At 39.6% G+C, this 17,007-nt stretch overlaps 1 protein-coding gene across 2 annotated transcripts in view; it reads left to right on the top strand.

Moving 5' to 3' along the window:
• The window catches only part of xpo4 (exportin 4), a 48,840-nt gene that overhangs the window by 17,126 nt on the left and 14,707 nt on the right, over window positions 1–17,007 (top strand). For both annotated transcript variants that reach the window (XR_007034782.1, XM_035174440.2), the window contains exon 8: window positions 10,070–10,227. Coding sequence is in view for 1 of the 2 variants with exons in the window: in XM_035174440.2 (XP_035030331.1) it covers window positions 10,070–10,227 (158 nt within the window). In the remaining variant the exon portion in view is untranslated. The remainder of the gene's footprint in view (window positions 1–10,069; window positions 10,228–17,007) is intronic.

The following is a 17,007-nucleotide window of genomic DNA, read 5'->3' as shown; positions in this document are numbered from 1 at the left end:
ATCTTTTACCTGCTCACACTTGCACTTGCTGCATGCTCACTGTTTTACTAACCAAATCTGAGCCAAATTCTTCAAAATTTTCACATTGGTTTTGCTTTTTGTTGTGTCACAAACAAAGCACAATTTATATATCTTTATCTTCCTTTGTGTGATGAAAATGCATTGAGCAAACGTGTCAGAGGTATTTTCCATTGCCTGTGATGTTATGGTGCGTTCAAGTGCAACAATAAACAGAAGATACAGTATGAGGTGACCCATCCGTTTGTGTTTTCTGGCACGTTTGAAGTCGTCTCTGCAAGTCAGCGCTCCAACACGCCCGCTACTAAATTCTGCTCCACTGCAGCTTAATCACACATCTTCATTGCCAAATACTGCTTCCTGAGCACCATTTGTACCTGTAATATTTGTGAGACCTAACATAGCACAGAGAACATCTTGTGACAGGTCCTCTGAATGACTCTGATGCAGATTTACAGATGAATAATCCAGGAAAGTGCTTTGCATGACATTGATAGGTTTGCTGTCAGCAGCACCGTTTTCTGATGTTTGCAGAAGTTAATCAGGGTTGTATTTGTTATTGCACATTCAGGAGTTTTATCAGGACGTAGTGATCAATAATAGGGTTCTATTTAGTGCTCATATTTTTTACAGATGTAAAATAAGTGAAGTACACCTTCAGTAATATTGTATATTTTGTGTTTGGATTATACACAGATGAAAGAGGCTCTGAGAAGTTTAAAATAGTGTAAGATAATTTAAAAATGAAACTCGACTTAAATTTGATGTTATTATTTTTCTATGAAAAACATTCTCATGAAATGTAAAACATTAGAGTTTAGATGTGAACACATTGGTTAAACGTGCCCCCGGACTTGTCGGTTGAAAGCTGACTGTTTGCAACTCGGCTCCATCTGTAATGCGTCGAAAAGATCGAGACATTTCGCGGTGGAAAATTATTTCCTCTCAAGTTTCCATTCATCAAATTCAGAAGCATTTGTCCTTCAGCTTTGCGGACAGAAAAACAGCATCTAAATCTGTGAGTTTCTCTGTTGCTCTTTGACATGGTGGCTTTTATTTGCCTTGTGTGCCTCTTGTTTAAAGTGAAAATGAAACAAATACGGAGTAAAAACACGTATGTACACTCACCATATCTAAATGTGTTTCTCTTTTGAGTTAATGCCATTTTGACCATTTACATACTTTGCATTAAGTTGGCTCAGGACCTAATTTACTGTTTGTAGAAAAGAAAAACAAACAATAATTCTCCTTTGTCTAATCTGCAGATGCTTGATTGTAGTATTCTTGATAATCACCCTTCACTGTCTGTCTAAACCCTTTTATCATGCAGCTGAAAAAAGTTTTCAGTCTGATTGTCCTGATTGTCAATTCTCAAAGCAAATACAAATGACTGCAATTGGCTCTGAGCAGCGAGTGTAATCAGAGATTTAATATAGCAGGCACACAGGCTCCAATCAAGGATTTGATCGGCCTTTCGTCGCAGTCGGGCTTGAATAAAAATGTTTGTCATTTTTCGGCTGGTTCTCTTTGCTGCTGGAATCTGCACAATGTGTTTTGTGTTGGTTTCAGTTTTCAGGCTTTCAGTCTCATCTCGCACTCTGGTATTTCTAGTAGCTCAACTGTTTATTGTAAGGCTCCTGTGACGCTGTCAGCTGTCTGTGTGTGTGTGTGTGTGTGTAGGGGGGGGTTTGGGTGTGTGTTTTACAGCATCCCCCTGGTTGTGTTGTGTGCATTTCTGTGTGTTAGTGCATTTCTGTCTCTGTGGGACTGTCAGTTAGAGCTTGTGTATTGTGTACCTGTCTGCTTGCTCTGCTTGTATGTTGTGCATGTGTTTGTTAGTGTGTTAACTTGTCTTTCTATAGCTGTGAGGACAATTTTGCCAGTCCTCGTAACTTCAATGGGCTGTTTGACAGTCAAAGATGTATATAAAGATGGACGACACGTCTCCACTTCCTCCCATTATACAGAAATGAAGACAAAATACCCGGGATACGAACCCATCCAGGGCATATGGGCTCGACCAATAAGGAGTCAGTCTCAGCTGTCAACATTGAAGTTTCACCTTGTTTTAGTTATCAAATAAATAATTAAAACCAAACTCGACACATGAACACTTGAATATACATTAGTGAGATATGAACTACCTAAAATGACATTTGACAAAAATGTATTTAGTTATTGGTTTGGCCCATGACCCATCTGCTAACATGGAGGAGGCAGGATTTATGACCTATACTCCATCCAACCATCAGGTGGCAATTGAGACACTTTGACTTCTTTTTGGGGAGCCGTCATTTCGTCCATCTTACTGTCTGTTGTCAAGATTTGGTTTTAGGGCTTCAGTTAGAATTACGTTTGTCCATAATGGGCTCGGCCAGGAATGCGTTATGTCACTGAGTGTCCTCACAACTATAGAAAGTCAAGAATGTGTGCGTTTTGTGTTTGTTGTATTAAACATGGTTGTCTGCTGTCTCAGCTGCTGCGTGTCCTCAGCTGTGAGGGGTAAAAGGCTGTCAGGGGCATCTATGTGTGTTGAGGGAGTGCTCAGAGACACGCGCCATCAGGGTCACAGTATACAGCAGACCAGTGGCGGGATTAGAGCCCGGCCCCAGGATTAGGGGCCCCTGTTAACAACCACAATAAACCCACCCATCACACACACCCGTCACCCTGCGGAGGGGCTCTGGGGGAGTCTCCGTCCCTCTGTGGGAGGGTGTCTGTCAGTCTCCGATGAACTGGCTCCAGTGCTCCCTCACCCATCAGTGTTGTTTGCAAACAGGAGGCTGCTGTCAGTCAGGTTTCTATGGTGATAAGAGAGACTCATTTTACAGAAGAGGTAGTTTTTATATAACAATGATATGTGAAAAACTTGGTTGGACTCTAATGAAAAATGAAACGAAATGTCAGTGTACTGTCATCCTTAAAAAATATATAACAGTAATTGGGGCATGGGGGTACATTGTACAAAAATGGGGACTTGTGGGATCCACTAAATATCAGTCAGTTCTGGATGCAGTCAGTCAAGAAAATGAAAACTGATAAGGCTGACTTCACATCACAAGACAGTGATTCAAAGCAGACCTTTTAAAATCCTCCATGAACCGCTTCAAGAGACACATTCTGAAGCTTTGGGGACGGCCCTCACAGTCCTCAGATCTGAACATTGTCGAAAATCTGTGGTTTCGCATGCTGAGTGTGCAGGACAGGCTAAAAATATCCTGGTGCTTCAAGTGATCTGCGGGATTGGAGAAAAATTCATAAATGAAAAAATGAAAGACTCAATTTTTAGACATGAGCCCTGGGAATTGTCCAGAAAATTGGGTCCAAACACTTTTCAGACTTTGCCTCTCACATATGAAGAACACAGCAGGCGATTCAGACTCGTTCACAACAACATGATAAATGTTTGGAACATTCATGTGAGTTAACATCTTGGCCGACGTCTTCTGCTAATAAAAAGTGGGACAATGTGGTAAAAAGAGACGGGTGGGCATGAGAGGAAGTGGTTAATTTTCAAATGGTCTGTGAGAACTAAGTCTGTTATCCTGGAACCATCCGGATGACAGGAGTTTAAATCTCAGACATGATTGGCGTACAAAAGCTGATTAAGTCAGTCTGCCATTTCTTTGACAATAATAGCAATGAGTTAACAAACTAATGAGATTACACTGGAGCCAGATCATTGTTGACGCCTGTCTGTCCCAGCAGGGCCTGAGGTCACAATTTCCCCTCCGACCTACAGGATAAACCCGTATTTAGGAAATCAGCTCAATAATTATACAGCATGTAGTAGTTATTTTGTTCCTGAAGCATCAAGTGATTCTGATGAAGTTTTTAGAGAAGAGCACTCGTCTCTTTTCCACTTCAGCTGGTGACAGCCCCACAGACTCAGGGATGGGGGGTCATTGGGGATGGAGGGAGCAATGAGGGGAAGAACATAAAATAAAGAAAAAGCTGTTTGGAGACTCGAGTGGAGTGGAAGAGAGAGCAAGGAGGAAATGGACCAAGGAATAGAGCTGTGTGTATAATTTAATGGGGGAGACAATGAAACAAGATGGAACAGAGAAATACAATTTGGAGAGAGAGTGAAACGTGGAGGCAATTTTCTGGAGAGCGAGAGAGCTTCCAGGATAAATGGACCATGGGAGATTGAAAAGGAAGAAGACCCTGTTGATTGTGGGCCTCCTTCAAAATAACCCACTCAGTTTTTGTCGATTTTAACAGCTTGTGATCACTGTGCGCACCCCCCCCATTTGAAAAAAGAAGAAGAAAAGGAGAGTGCACAAAAGCTCACACAAACTGAGGCATCTATAATTTTGGCGTCAGCTGTCTTGTTTCAGTTTGTTTGTTTCTCTGGGTTTTTAATTTCAGTTTGACTCTGAGTGATTAGAGAGCAGCATCAGATTGTGATTGAGTGTGTACCCGCATGCAAACACAAACCATACACAATGTCCGACGCATCTGGTTTATTTCAACGTATCAAATGGACACGTACACGCACATTACAGAAACACACGTGCATACACAGACTACCACGTGGGACATGTGTTATACAAGTATTCACACACATTGTACTCACTCATCCTTTGATATAAGCACACACAAATACAAAGTCGTTTTCACTGCTATATTTATGGAGACTTTAATTGACAGAGGTGATTTGATCAGAAGTTATTATTTTAATGATCAGCTTATTGTTTGAATACATTTTTCAAGCAATAAAAAGCCATAGGAATTGATTTATTCAGGATATGTATTGTGAACATTTTTAAATTTTTTAGTTTTACATGTAGACTGTATAAAAAGATGGATGGTGTGTCGCCTTTGCCTCCGGTTTCACATTGACGTGAGGTGATAAGCTGGTGTTTCTGTTGCTACGTGAACATTTTAGCTTATCTCAACCTAATGCAGTGCAAGTAACGACGGCAACAATAGAACCACAATGCAGTTCGGCAAAACATGATGTCACTCCATTCAAAGTGAATGAGCATATGTGAGTCCAGAGTTAATGTTGTATATTGTAAAACTTTCAAGTTTTATATTTAATTTCGTCCGATCGTTAATCCATCGTAATTTTACCCATGAATGGCTTCTCAATTTAATTTCAAACATACTATATTGTAATGTACTGTATATTGATGTCCTATAAAATTACACACAACGGGATATAAGCTGAAGCGTATTCGTGTTTTCCGAGTAAACTGAATCAGTGTAGAGTACAGAGACTGATGAGGCTGCAGCAGGCGCCTGCGGGCAGACAGTAACACAATCTGAGAGGCAGAGAGCGAGAGAGGAGAGAGTGAATGAAGAAAAGAGCGAGCAGAAGACAATAAGTTGGAAGCACAGTGTTGATTTTGAAAAAAACGGAAAGATGAGCCCCTGAGCCCCCCGAGGTAACAGACACCAGGCTTTGTCTCCTTCTATAAATATCATTCCTCATTCTCCCTGCCTCACTCTTTCTCCCACTCCCCTCCTCTTTCTTTCCATCTCTTCCTCTGGCTCACTCTCATCTCCTCCTCCTTCCTCCTTTCCTACACTCTGTCACTCTCTACCTTGCATTCTCCCTCATGTTCTCTCCTCCTCTTTGATGTTTGTCTCCCTCATTACCTTTTGCCTTTTCTTTTCTCTTTAGCTATACTTGCTCTCTGTAATAGGCTTTGGTGTCGAATCCCAATACTTCTGACAAAATGTGTGCAGTTATGCTGGGGTTTGGGACAATTTTATTGAATCTGAATCCAGAATCAATGATTCATTCTGTTGTATTTTTATAAACACATCACACTTGATTGTTGGGGTCAGGCTTCAACTGGTCATAAGCCATGCTGATGAATTTCCTCTAAGATCCCTTGATAAACTTGGAAATTCATTTCCCTATCGATGATGTGATGCTTTCAGGGCAATGCAGCTTTAAATCCTGAGGCTCCCTCCAACATACTTCACAGTTGTGATGATGTCTTCATGTTGGTATGCATTCCCCTTTTTATGCCATATTTACTGGAGGTTGTTCCTCCCAAACAATGCAACCTCAGTCTTATCAGTCCACAAAACATATTCCCCTGTAGTGTTGGAGTGTGGAGATTAAACTTGAGGCAAACAATGGTTTCCCCCATGTTGTCGTGCCATTGATGCCCGTTGAATGATTTACAGATGGTAGATTTTTTTAATGTAAGTAACTCTAACACTGACATCCAGTTTTGTTTCGTAGCAAGAAACTTTTTTTTGACATTGGGCAAGCGGTGGTATATATCGTTATCAGCATCGGTCCCCAAAAATCCACATTGGTCTGGCTTTTTTACGTAAGCTAGCACAGCAAACATAATAAGAACCGAATTAGCATCAGTGACAAAGGTGTAAAGATTCTTCACTGATACTAAATCCACAGATTAATCAGTGTGTAAAATCTACTGCCATCTGATCTGCGTTCCCAAAATGTCTCATATTGTTCTACCTTGTTTTCTCTCCTTGCATCAGCCCCACTCCCCACACACACACACACACACACACACACACACCACACACACACCACACACACACACACACACACACACACACACACACACACACATACATGTGTATCTCTAACTATAGTCAGACTCAAGGCGACTGACATTACTGGAATTGCACGGATCATTTGCTGGTGCAGCTGCTTTTTCAGACCCCGCGCTGTTCAATCCTTTGGCCTTGCGCTGTCTTCCCCACCCCTCCCTCTCTCCTTTTTCTCTCGCTTACTCACTCGCCTCCCCCCTCTCCCGCCCCTTCTACCTCCCCCGTCCTCTCTCTGAGCTCTTCCAGAGGATGACTTCACGCTCAGGAAGAGGGCAGCAGCAAGGACTATGGTGGCTACGTTACGTTAGCATCTGAGATTTCTTCCCAGCAGTGTGGCTTACGACCAGCACAGACACCCCAGCTGGAGAGCAGAGAGGGGAGAGAGGAGGAAGAGGAGGGGATAAGGGCTGCAAGAAAGAATTTGGGGAGGGAGGAAGTGAGAAGATTTGAGAGGAAGAGGAGGAGGAGAAGGGAGAGGGAGGTTGAAAGTTGGATTGCTTCAGCGATGGGGCTGTGTGCTGGCATAGTACGAGGAGAAGAAGCACTTACTCTGGATCTAAGAGGATGACAATAAAAGAGACGGGAGGAGACGAAGAAAGAGCGAAAGACTCCGGACTGGCTGAGGGGAGAGCCGCAGCTCAGAGGAGGAAGACAGATGAGCTCCAGACGTCCACATAGTAACCATCAGTGGAAACACATGTTGCTGCAGGGCTGTGATGACTCGCACTGCTATTACTGCTACTACCTTACTCTCTGTGTGTGTGTGTGTGTGTGTGTGTGTGTGTGTGTGTGTCTCTCTCTCTCTGTGCACAATCGGAGACAATGATGCCTGTTCTCTTGCTGGAGTGTGACAGCTCAGCACGGACAAACCTCACAATCGCACAACCCAACAGCGGCTTTTAACTGAGATGAGACCGAGTCGAACAGATCTCCTCCAGCCAAGTCTTTGATTGAGGTGGTCTGTGGGCTCAGACGAGCTGAGCGACTGTTTGTTTGAGACCAGGGTCACAGTGTCTGAAGATAGACGTGTTGAAAATCATCACGCCATTTTGCTGCGCCTCAGCTTGTTGGGGTCGTGGGTTATACACCAGTGAGTATTAATCCTGCCGGGCATCAGCTGATGTTTTTTAAATGCAGTGACAAGAGGATGAGGCAGGTTCACCTTTTCATTCTTGGCCTACTTTTCTGTTTTAAAGTTTAAAAAAATTATACTGCACTTGAATAAAATTTTCACGGAGAACAAATTTGTATGAATAAAAACATTAATATTTGCAGTTTAAATTCTCCTCCCATAACGTATTTAGTGGATATGACCTGAGTCCTTGTTTCTCCTCAAATTAAGGACCTTTGAAAGATTTTTAAAAGTCTTAAATTTGATTTGCAATGCTCTTGAATATTTTTTCCTTCTTGCCATGACTGTTTTTGTATGTGGTTGCGGTCGGGAGATGTAAAAATTATATAAACTGCAACTGATACTGGTGCGACAGAGAATGTGTGTACAGTCAACAGTCTGCAAACACCATCGCTATTATTTCCAGTAATTGTTATAAGAAGAATTAGAATTACTAACAAAACTGTTGATATAAAGTGAGTATATTCATAATAAATAATTGCCCATTTAATTGCATCATACATGGTGTATAAAATAAATGAGAACTCCTAAGTATATTATTGTGAGCATTTACGTGTTAAAAAGAGCACAGGTTGGTCACTTATGATAAGGAAAATATTCTTTGTGGTAACTATTGGTTACTACAGATATGCAAAGACTTCGGGCTCTGTCCACATGTGCGTGGTTATTTTTTTCAAATACTGGTTTCTCTACGAGCTTTCACCCACATGCAGTGTCACTGAAAACTGAGCTTTTCAAAAACAAAATAATTTGATTTTCAGAAATGTCATTTTCATTGTTGAGTGTCTGTGGGGAATTAAAAGGTCCAAGAAAAGTCTAAGAGGTTAATAATCTGAATTTTTAGGCCTCAATTACGTTGATGCTCATTTAAGTGGTTCTTCTGTCGCACTTTAAAATAAGTTTCATTTTTCAACAGAAATGTTTTGCCTGCATGCCAAGTTTATAATCTATATCAGTGGTTCAACGATATAGAAATTAGTACGCTGTGATAAAACTTAAAAAGACCAACGTCAAACAGATAACTGATCATCTGATACTGTCTCTGCCTTTAGTCTGAGAGATAATGTTGTGTTTCCTGTGTTGTTCTCTACTCGGCTACTTCGCATTACTTCTTCGTATCTGTCGTGCTTGACATGGTTTTAAATTTCACTCATTATAATTTGAAATGTCACTAGTTGAAACCTGCAGGAACTCTGAGTGTTCTCATGTAGACAGAGAAAAGTTCAGTTTTTCGGCTTGTAACCAGAACTGCTAATGCGTTTTTTTCTGGCTCCTGATTGGCTGTGATGGTTTTATGGTTAGTTATATTTTGCCGCCTGTTGCTTTGGCATTGCCCCGACCTGCCTTCACCTGCAGTGTTTTCATGAGGTCAGAGAAAACAATGGAAATGTTAATGTGATTCATTTCAAATAATTCAATACATTTTCAATTGTCCAAAAGTTTAAACGTAAACACTAAATTATATTCTAAAAATCAGCAATGCACAGTGCACACATCTTTAAAAGCTCAAAATACTAAATTGAATCCTACACACAATATCGTACCCCAACTAACATTTGCAACAAGAAGCAGCCTTTAATATATATACATTTATTACAAACAGACACAGGGGAGTAGAGGAGACGGTTTTAAACAACCTTATTGTCGAGCGCTCCCAAGTGTCGTTAGCTGAATAGGTTGTTGCTCTGCTGGTAATCCTGACCTCCCTGCGGAACCATAATAGAGGTCTTGTCAGACCACATACGCCAAAGCTGTCACCATTTTTAAAAAGCACCTCGCTTGATGTTTGTGCTTATTCTCCTTTAATCTATAAACAAATCCTCTCTTTAACCTCAGCCCTGTAATTTCTTTTCAGTTGATGTAAGCATTTTCACAGCTGAATGTTTTTATATTCGTATTTCAGGAGTTCTTTGGTCCTACTGTTGTATTTTATTCAAGTCCCAGGGTGAGGATGTCAGTGAGATGCTTTGCAGTCGTGCAGGTGGTTTGAGAGACTCACTCCAACCACATTACTCTGTGGAGCATTCCCTCCTTATTAAAACAGAAATGTGGAGAATTGAAGAAAGCCCTGACTCTTTTTTTCTTTTTCCATCCTTGTTGTCTCTCTTCATGATGCAGGTGGGCACGAAGACAAAACTGAAACCATCTGTGCTTTTTCAGTCGGCTGTTAAAAGTGACAGAGTGCAGGGGTTTCCACATATTTTTAGACTGTCTGTTATTTTTCCCAGTGCGCTCATTTCCACCAATGTTCAGATATCCAAAGTACCTCCTGCTTTCTTGTGGACTTCTGACCTTTACTTGATTAAGATTCCTCTTTAGTAATTTGTAAAAACTAAACAAAATGAAAACTATTTCCTCCACTCTCATCCTCAGGTGCACAGGAAGACTCGGGAGGACTCGGACATGGCGCAGGACTCGCTGCAGTGCCTGGCCCAGCTGGCCTCCATGCACGGGCCCATCTTCCCAGACGAGAGCGCCCAGGTCTCCTACCTGGCTCACCTGGTGGAGGGCCTGCTGAGCATGATCAACGGGTAGGTGTCACTGTGCTGGAAGAGTCTAACATTTATCTATACATTTTGTTGACTTGTGCACTTACATTATTATAATTATCATAAGATTTTATAAAAGCCAATATAAAGTGTCACCTCAAGAGCTGAAGGGGCTATTACACGGCTTCTACACTCAATGAAATTAGTCTTTTCTTTGCTAAATTATTCTTATTGTGCAGGGATTTATTGAAAAATTAAAAAAGACTCAAGATGTAAAAATCATGTGAATCCAAAGCACTAAATTGAGATTAATGTATGCTTAAGTCCTTTTCCTTTATTGATTTGCCTCACATCTATAGCAATGGCACATAAGGAGAAGCAGTTAAAAATCATCTCAAATCTTTGAGATAGCTCAGACAAGGATTGCGTAACATACACTGCAACAATATAGTCCATATTTAATGCTTCTTTTAAAACCTCAGCTGTCCGTTTTAACTGCATGTGTTGCAGGAGCAGTAAGTATCGTTGATGTGACCTTACCCTTGTAGACAGTCTGAGGTGTTAAATCTCCCTCCAGTATCTCAAGGATGTCATGTTAGTGAAATTCCAAGACTAAACAAGTGATGGAGGCCAACGTCAGCAGGATTGTGACTCATGCTTTGCCATCTCTGCTTTATTTACAGGAAGTGATTGAATGTTGAGTCTGTGTTCTTAATGGCCTGTGATTTGAGCGTCTGCAGACACGATGGGAAAGTGGCTTTTGGGGGAATATTTTGTCTTCCAGTTCTGTAACTAATGGAGTTAACCAGAAACTTATTTCCCAAATTCATGTGAAATTGGATCAAATAATGCATCTCACAGAAACTGAAATTTAACCACAGATTTTTTTTAAAACACTAGCAACCATTGAAAACACTGGCAAACGTATTTTAGTGTTGTTAAGGGTACAAGTTCTACAATTGTTTAGTATTCCTTATCTGATCTGGTACGGAGCTGATGATGAAACTAATGTGGATTGTTTCTCAGTTACAGCTCACAGCTCTGCAGAATTTAATGAAATCTTCAATCTTGTATCTTTAAAATCTTGGATATGTCAGCTTTCACATATTTTTTTGTAACTAGCTATATTTTGGTATCATCTCTGGGTTTTTTTGACAATACAATATTGCAAATAATTGAGCATAACTCCTTTGCAGCTATATTGGATTTTTTTATTACATATTTTTGCATCAATTTGAGCAAGATTTGCTGTAAAAGCCATTTGATTTTCCTGATTATTTACTATTTATTATATTGTGATACATATTAATAGCGGAATTGAATTTGATTTACAAAATATTCATATTTGACATATAGTCAGTTAAGTAGTATAATAAACATAATGTATTTTTTAAGAGCAAATTTAAGTTAGACCAAAGTAAAAATATATATATAAATAGATTCAAGAGTCAACTCAAAAGACGCAAAGTGAAAAACCACCCAAATTATTGTAAATAAGTTAGAAATTAAATAATAATGAAAAGCACATTTTACAGAACGCAGTAATGGCCCAAAAACCCTTGAAAGTGGCATGTAAAATCTGAGCAATTGTTTTCATTAAAAAAGTGATTTGTCTAATTTTAATACATTTCAATAATTGTCTCTTTTAAATTCTATATATTCCCCAGATTTCCTTGTGAAGTTGAAAGAAAAAAAGTACTGATTCAAATATAACATGAATACAGGTTGAAATGTGGACTTGTGTCAGAGCTCTCTTCAACTTGTACGCTGTGTCAAAGTCAAAGATATGAGGCTCTGATCTAAATGGTTTTTTTTATCTGGAGATATTTTAAAAGGGGACGTGTGCAAATTCAGGCTTGTTGACAAAAAAAAAGTGAGCTCATGCCGTTGTTTCGGCATTACAGCATCATCATTACTCATAAAGCAGCAAATGCATGGAACGCCAATAGGTTTCCACTGGAATAAATTGTGTGTACTCCAGTGTTCAGCTCAATTTATTTTGTTGAAATCCCTTTACTAAGCAGAACTGAACCCGGGTTCTAAGCAGAGCAAGGGTTTTCATCCCTAATGTTCACCTCAAAGCCAATTTTCCTTCACACTTTTTCAGGCTTTTTACGATAGCTGTTCACCATCACTTTGTGCAGTGTGTGTGTAATCAGAGCAATCAGAGCTTCCAATCAGAAGTAACCCCATGTCCAGCAGAAATGATCTGATACTGTTTCAAGGACCAAAGTTACCGCAGTGCATGACATTAGATAGATAGATAACAGTCTAACAGAGCTCCCTGTGACTCCAAATGGGATCCATTGTATTTATATAATACAGTGTGATATTTATAACTGACATACTTTTACTGGCATTACATTTGAAGAGGCCATGGGGTTTTGTCGTCCTCTGATTCCTGTGTCGCCTTGTTGTCAGAAGAGATGGAGCTTGTGATCGTGTGCATGGAGGGTCTCACGGGCAGCTGTTTGGAGGCTATCGATTGTGTGGTGCAGGGAATTCAGAGAGTGTTTTGGTCTTCAGGTGGATGCATTAAGAGAGATTACTGCTCTGTTTTTAGCAGCAGGGTGAGGCGGCAGTTACCCAGAGGTTAAGACAGAGGCTGTATATTAGACTGAAAGAGACAACTGTTTGTGTCACACACCTGCTTAAAATATGTGAATGGAAAAATAACGCCTAAGTGCAGTAGAATAAAGCATTTCCCCCCAATTGTTCACCCTAGTACACAGATTATTTACCTAATCAATAATTTTTTGGTCCATAAAATGTCAGTAAATTGTTATGAATACCAATAACTCCTTTCTAAATCCCAAGATTACATCTTCAAACAATATCAGCCCAAATCTCAGACATACTCAGTTTATTATGATATAAAAACGAGAAATCGTTGATGCTCACATTGAAACAGCTGAGAGTTTGAGTTTTTTTGATTGAAAAAATTGATAGAAGGATAAATCAATAAATGAAACCATTGCAGATTGATTGATCATACAGATGTTTCTATGTAATAATTATCTGGTTCTTTCTTTTAAATGTTTCAGATCATTCAAGCTCTTAATGGATTTTTTTATGCAGTTTTTATTATAACTTCACACATATGCTGCATGTGATCAGAGTATGCTACCACAGCTCTTCACAAACATGGTATTTTAAATCGTAGTTGCAGTCAATTCAAAATTCTCCGACAACATCAGGTTCATGCTTAATGCTCTCATTAAGCAATCACCCCGGCTGGATAGACCTTAGATTTCAACCTTGCATCTGCTTTTTAATTATTCCCCTTTTATTAATTCAAGCCTGATTCCTAATTAGACTTTTCTTTTTTACAGAGTAACCGCTATAAAAACGAAACTTCTCATCCACAACTAAAGATGCTAATATTTAGATGTAATGTAGCCACTGAGAAGTGTTTTGAGATTATTTATAAACACATAACTCTCAACAATCTAAGTGACAAATATACCAAAATCTGACTTTTTCCTAACTTCTATTGTTATATATCCCTGTCATTCTTAAAGATTCTGGCAGCCTGATCATGTCATCATTATTTTCCAGCTCAGTGAGGATAAAGCCCCTCAGCCTAACAATGGAAGTAAATGAGAAACTGGTGTCATGCAAACTAAAAGTAACCCTCCGTCAGAAACTCAGAAAACAAATAAAGAATGATTTCACTTTCTGTTACAGTTTTAAAAAAAGGTTTCAGGGCTGAAGAGTTAATTCAAAGTGCAGCTGCAAGTCCTTTAACAAGAGCAGAACACATTAGTCTTATTTTATCATCCTCCCCTGACGTCCAGTTGCTCTTCATATACATTTTCAATTTGTATTGCTCAGCCATAAAAACCTGTCATGGATTTTCCACCTGTATAAATGATTTGCCACAGTGGCCCCTAAACCATTAAATGACCCAACGTTTAAACTTCTCTGCAACCTCTCTGTCCTCCTTAGAGCATCTTTTTAAACTGCCCCTCAGTGTGGGCACTCTACTGAATTTATAGTTTTTTTTAATAAGGGCTGGGTGTCGACACTAATGCTGACTTTTTGTACCAATGTCAAAGCGATTTCAATTTTTATTTCAAGATATATCCTTGGTCATTTTGTTTTCCCCCTAGTAATAAACTCGACAATAAATTACTTTTATTACTGTGAGAATTAATAACTTTCTTTCATTTAAAGCGCCATATCTGATATCTTTTTGATGTGCAGCTCATAATGATGAACCCTACAGGTAATAATCCCCTGAATCTGCAGCACCTCTCAGCTCTCCAGTTCTTAAAGTGAATTTCCACTCGTTGTTAAGCTTTCTGCTCGCACCTTTGAAAGTTTTTGTTCACTCTATCTGCGCTCAAAGTGTCATTTTCAGCTGCTGCAGATGTTTCTTTCCTTAAAACCTAGTGCACAACACCTGCTCAGCACCAGACAGCGTACAGACACTGTAAGCGATTCGATGGTGAACAGGGTGGGGTATTTGGCAGCTAAAAAGCCAGATGTTTCATTGAGAGACCCAAATCGGAGCCAAAAGAAATGAACATAAACATGACTCCAAATTATTGATTTGTTTACAACTTCACCATATTAACTTAAACACGACAGTTCTGTAACTCCACTTTAAGACATGAACTTCAGAAGATGTCCGCAAGATTGGGTCATTTTCCAGAGTTTGTCTTTGACATACGAAGAAGACAGCAGGAGATTGTGTCCGTCCGGTTTGTTCACAACAACAGGAAAATGTCTGGGACATTCAGACGAGGGGTGGAGCATGAACGAGACAGGACATGACGTGTTAATTAATTCTGGTCGTCTTTACAAATAGATAACTTCTTCATTTATATGTATGGCTGCTCTTTTTCATCCTCAGATATTTCTATTCTTCCAGTTTCACATCCGTTGTATGTTAGAAAGGTCATCAAAATCACTGGACATTTTCAGGACATTTTCCTGCTATATTCTCACATGGGCTAACTCCGGCATTTTCCGGACAGTTTACTAGGGGGCAGGAAAGGTTCCTGAAAACGTCATCAACATCTTACTTTATATTTATATATAAATAAAAAATAGCTCAATCATGATTTATATCAGAAGCTGATGGAGCAAATAATCAATTAACAGGAGCAAATGTCTGACCTGACATTCAATGCTACAGACACGTTTATACTGTACTTTATTACTCTTAAAAGTCCTTTGGAAGAAAAGAGCTGTCTGTTTAGATATCAGTCAGAAATAGTGTTCATGGGAAGTGTATGTGTGTGAATATGAGAGACAGATGATTATCTAGTGCCAGTAGAAGTAGTTTATGTTCTTAAGTGGGTGTGTGTGTAGTCGGCGTGTTTCTGATCTGAATTAAGGGGCCACACATGTATAAATAACTGAGACACATTTCAGCGTGCACACCAGCTTGCTGCTGGACCACGTGATTCAGCGAGTAGGGGTCTCTCTTTCTCTCACTCTCTTTTCTCTCATGCCTCTCACTCCCTCTCTCTTCCCTCCGCTCCTGCTCTGCCTGTAATCACCTATTCTTGGAACTTTTTTCCAATTGCCTCATCGGAAAACCATGCGGAGAGGGATGGCCGATCTACAGTGATTGAACAGTTCTGCTCACAATTTAACTCCATCTGATAGGGGTTAGCGAGGCCTCTCTCACAGCGTTCCTCTCTCTCTGACTGTGGAGAGGTGTGTCAGTTCGAATACAAAGTCAGGATTATGATTTGTACTATTTTAGTACAGCAGAGGCTACTTAAGAAAAAGACAAAAATGAGAGAGAAGATGTTGGTTTCTGTTGAGGTTAAAGACGATTTATTAGATAAGCAAAAATGCAGAAAATCTTTTGAGGCAGACGCTGTGACTGGCTGGCAGGAAATGCATCGGCTGAGTGAACAGACTTTATATATGTCAAGTTGAAGATTGTATGTATCAGTATTTACTGTCTGAAAACAGTTTTTGGGGTCTTTTTCAAATTAAAAACAAAAATTTGGGCATCCTAAATATTTGTTTTTATGTGCTTAATATTATCATCACATATTTTTGAACCTTAAATATCAGTATCACTAAGTTTAAACTACCTAGGCTAAAAATGTGTTATAAAGAAAAATATAAATCTGAAGTGAGACAAGTTATAGAGAAACCCAACAGTTCCTACAATGAGCAAGCACTTTGGTGACTGTGGGGAGAAAAAACTCATGTATCTTAACTCTCGCAAATAATCTAAAGGGCATCAACCAAGTGCATTTCGGCCATGTCCAAATCCACATTTGTTACAGCAGAACAAGAATGGTCGCTGCACTGGAAGCATGGTTCAAAGGGTTTGAACCAAGTGTCTTAATTTTATACAGCTGTCTTTTGGGTTTAGGTGCATGTTTCTATCTTGGTAATGCTCATTTAAAATAATTTCTGCTGCTTCAAAATAGCAATGTACCTGGCCATGTTTCATGGCAATATTCTTGTTTTTGTACACGTCTGACCCAGACAATATCCTGCTCCGTTCTCCATATGTTTGAGGCAAACTCCAGCTATAGGGACCTGATCCTTGTTAACCGGAATTTGATACCTGACAAAGTGCTCTGTTTTAACTGTGAGCCTGTAATTATTTTTTAAACATGGCTACCTCACTTCTTCCTGTGGCTCTTCACTGTCTCTTCACATTGATTGTCAGGCTCTGTGGTTAGATTTGTCCAGATGATGTTGAATTCAGATTACAAGTCACTTTCATGTCTGGTTTTAAAATGTAGAAAGAAGAAAATGAATTTTTGGCGTGTTCTAATCTGTCACTTCATTTTTCATGGAACGATTTGATAAGTCACTTTAAGATCAGAAGTATAATAACAG

Source organism: Hippoglossus stenolepis, chromosome 13 (genome assembly GCF_022539355.2).
Source record: "Hippoglossus stenolepis isolate QCI-W04-F060 chromosome 13, HSTE1.2, whole genome shotgun sequence".
Classification (NCBI taxonomy): Eukaryota; Metazoa; Chordata; class Actinopteri; order Pleuronectiformes; family Pleuronectidae; genus Hippoglossus; species Hippoglossus stenolepis.
The sequence above is the reverse complement of the archived record's forward strand: the minus strand, read 5'-3'. Positions and strand labels throughout refer to the sequence as shown.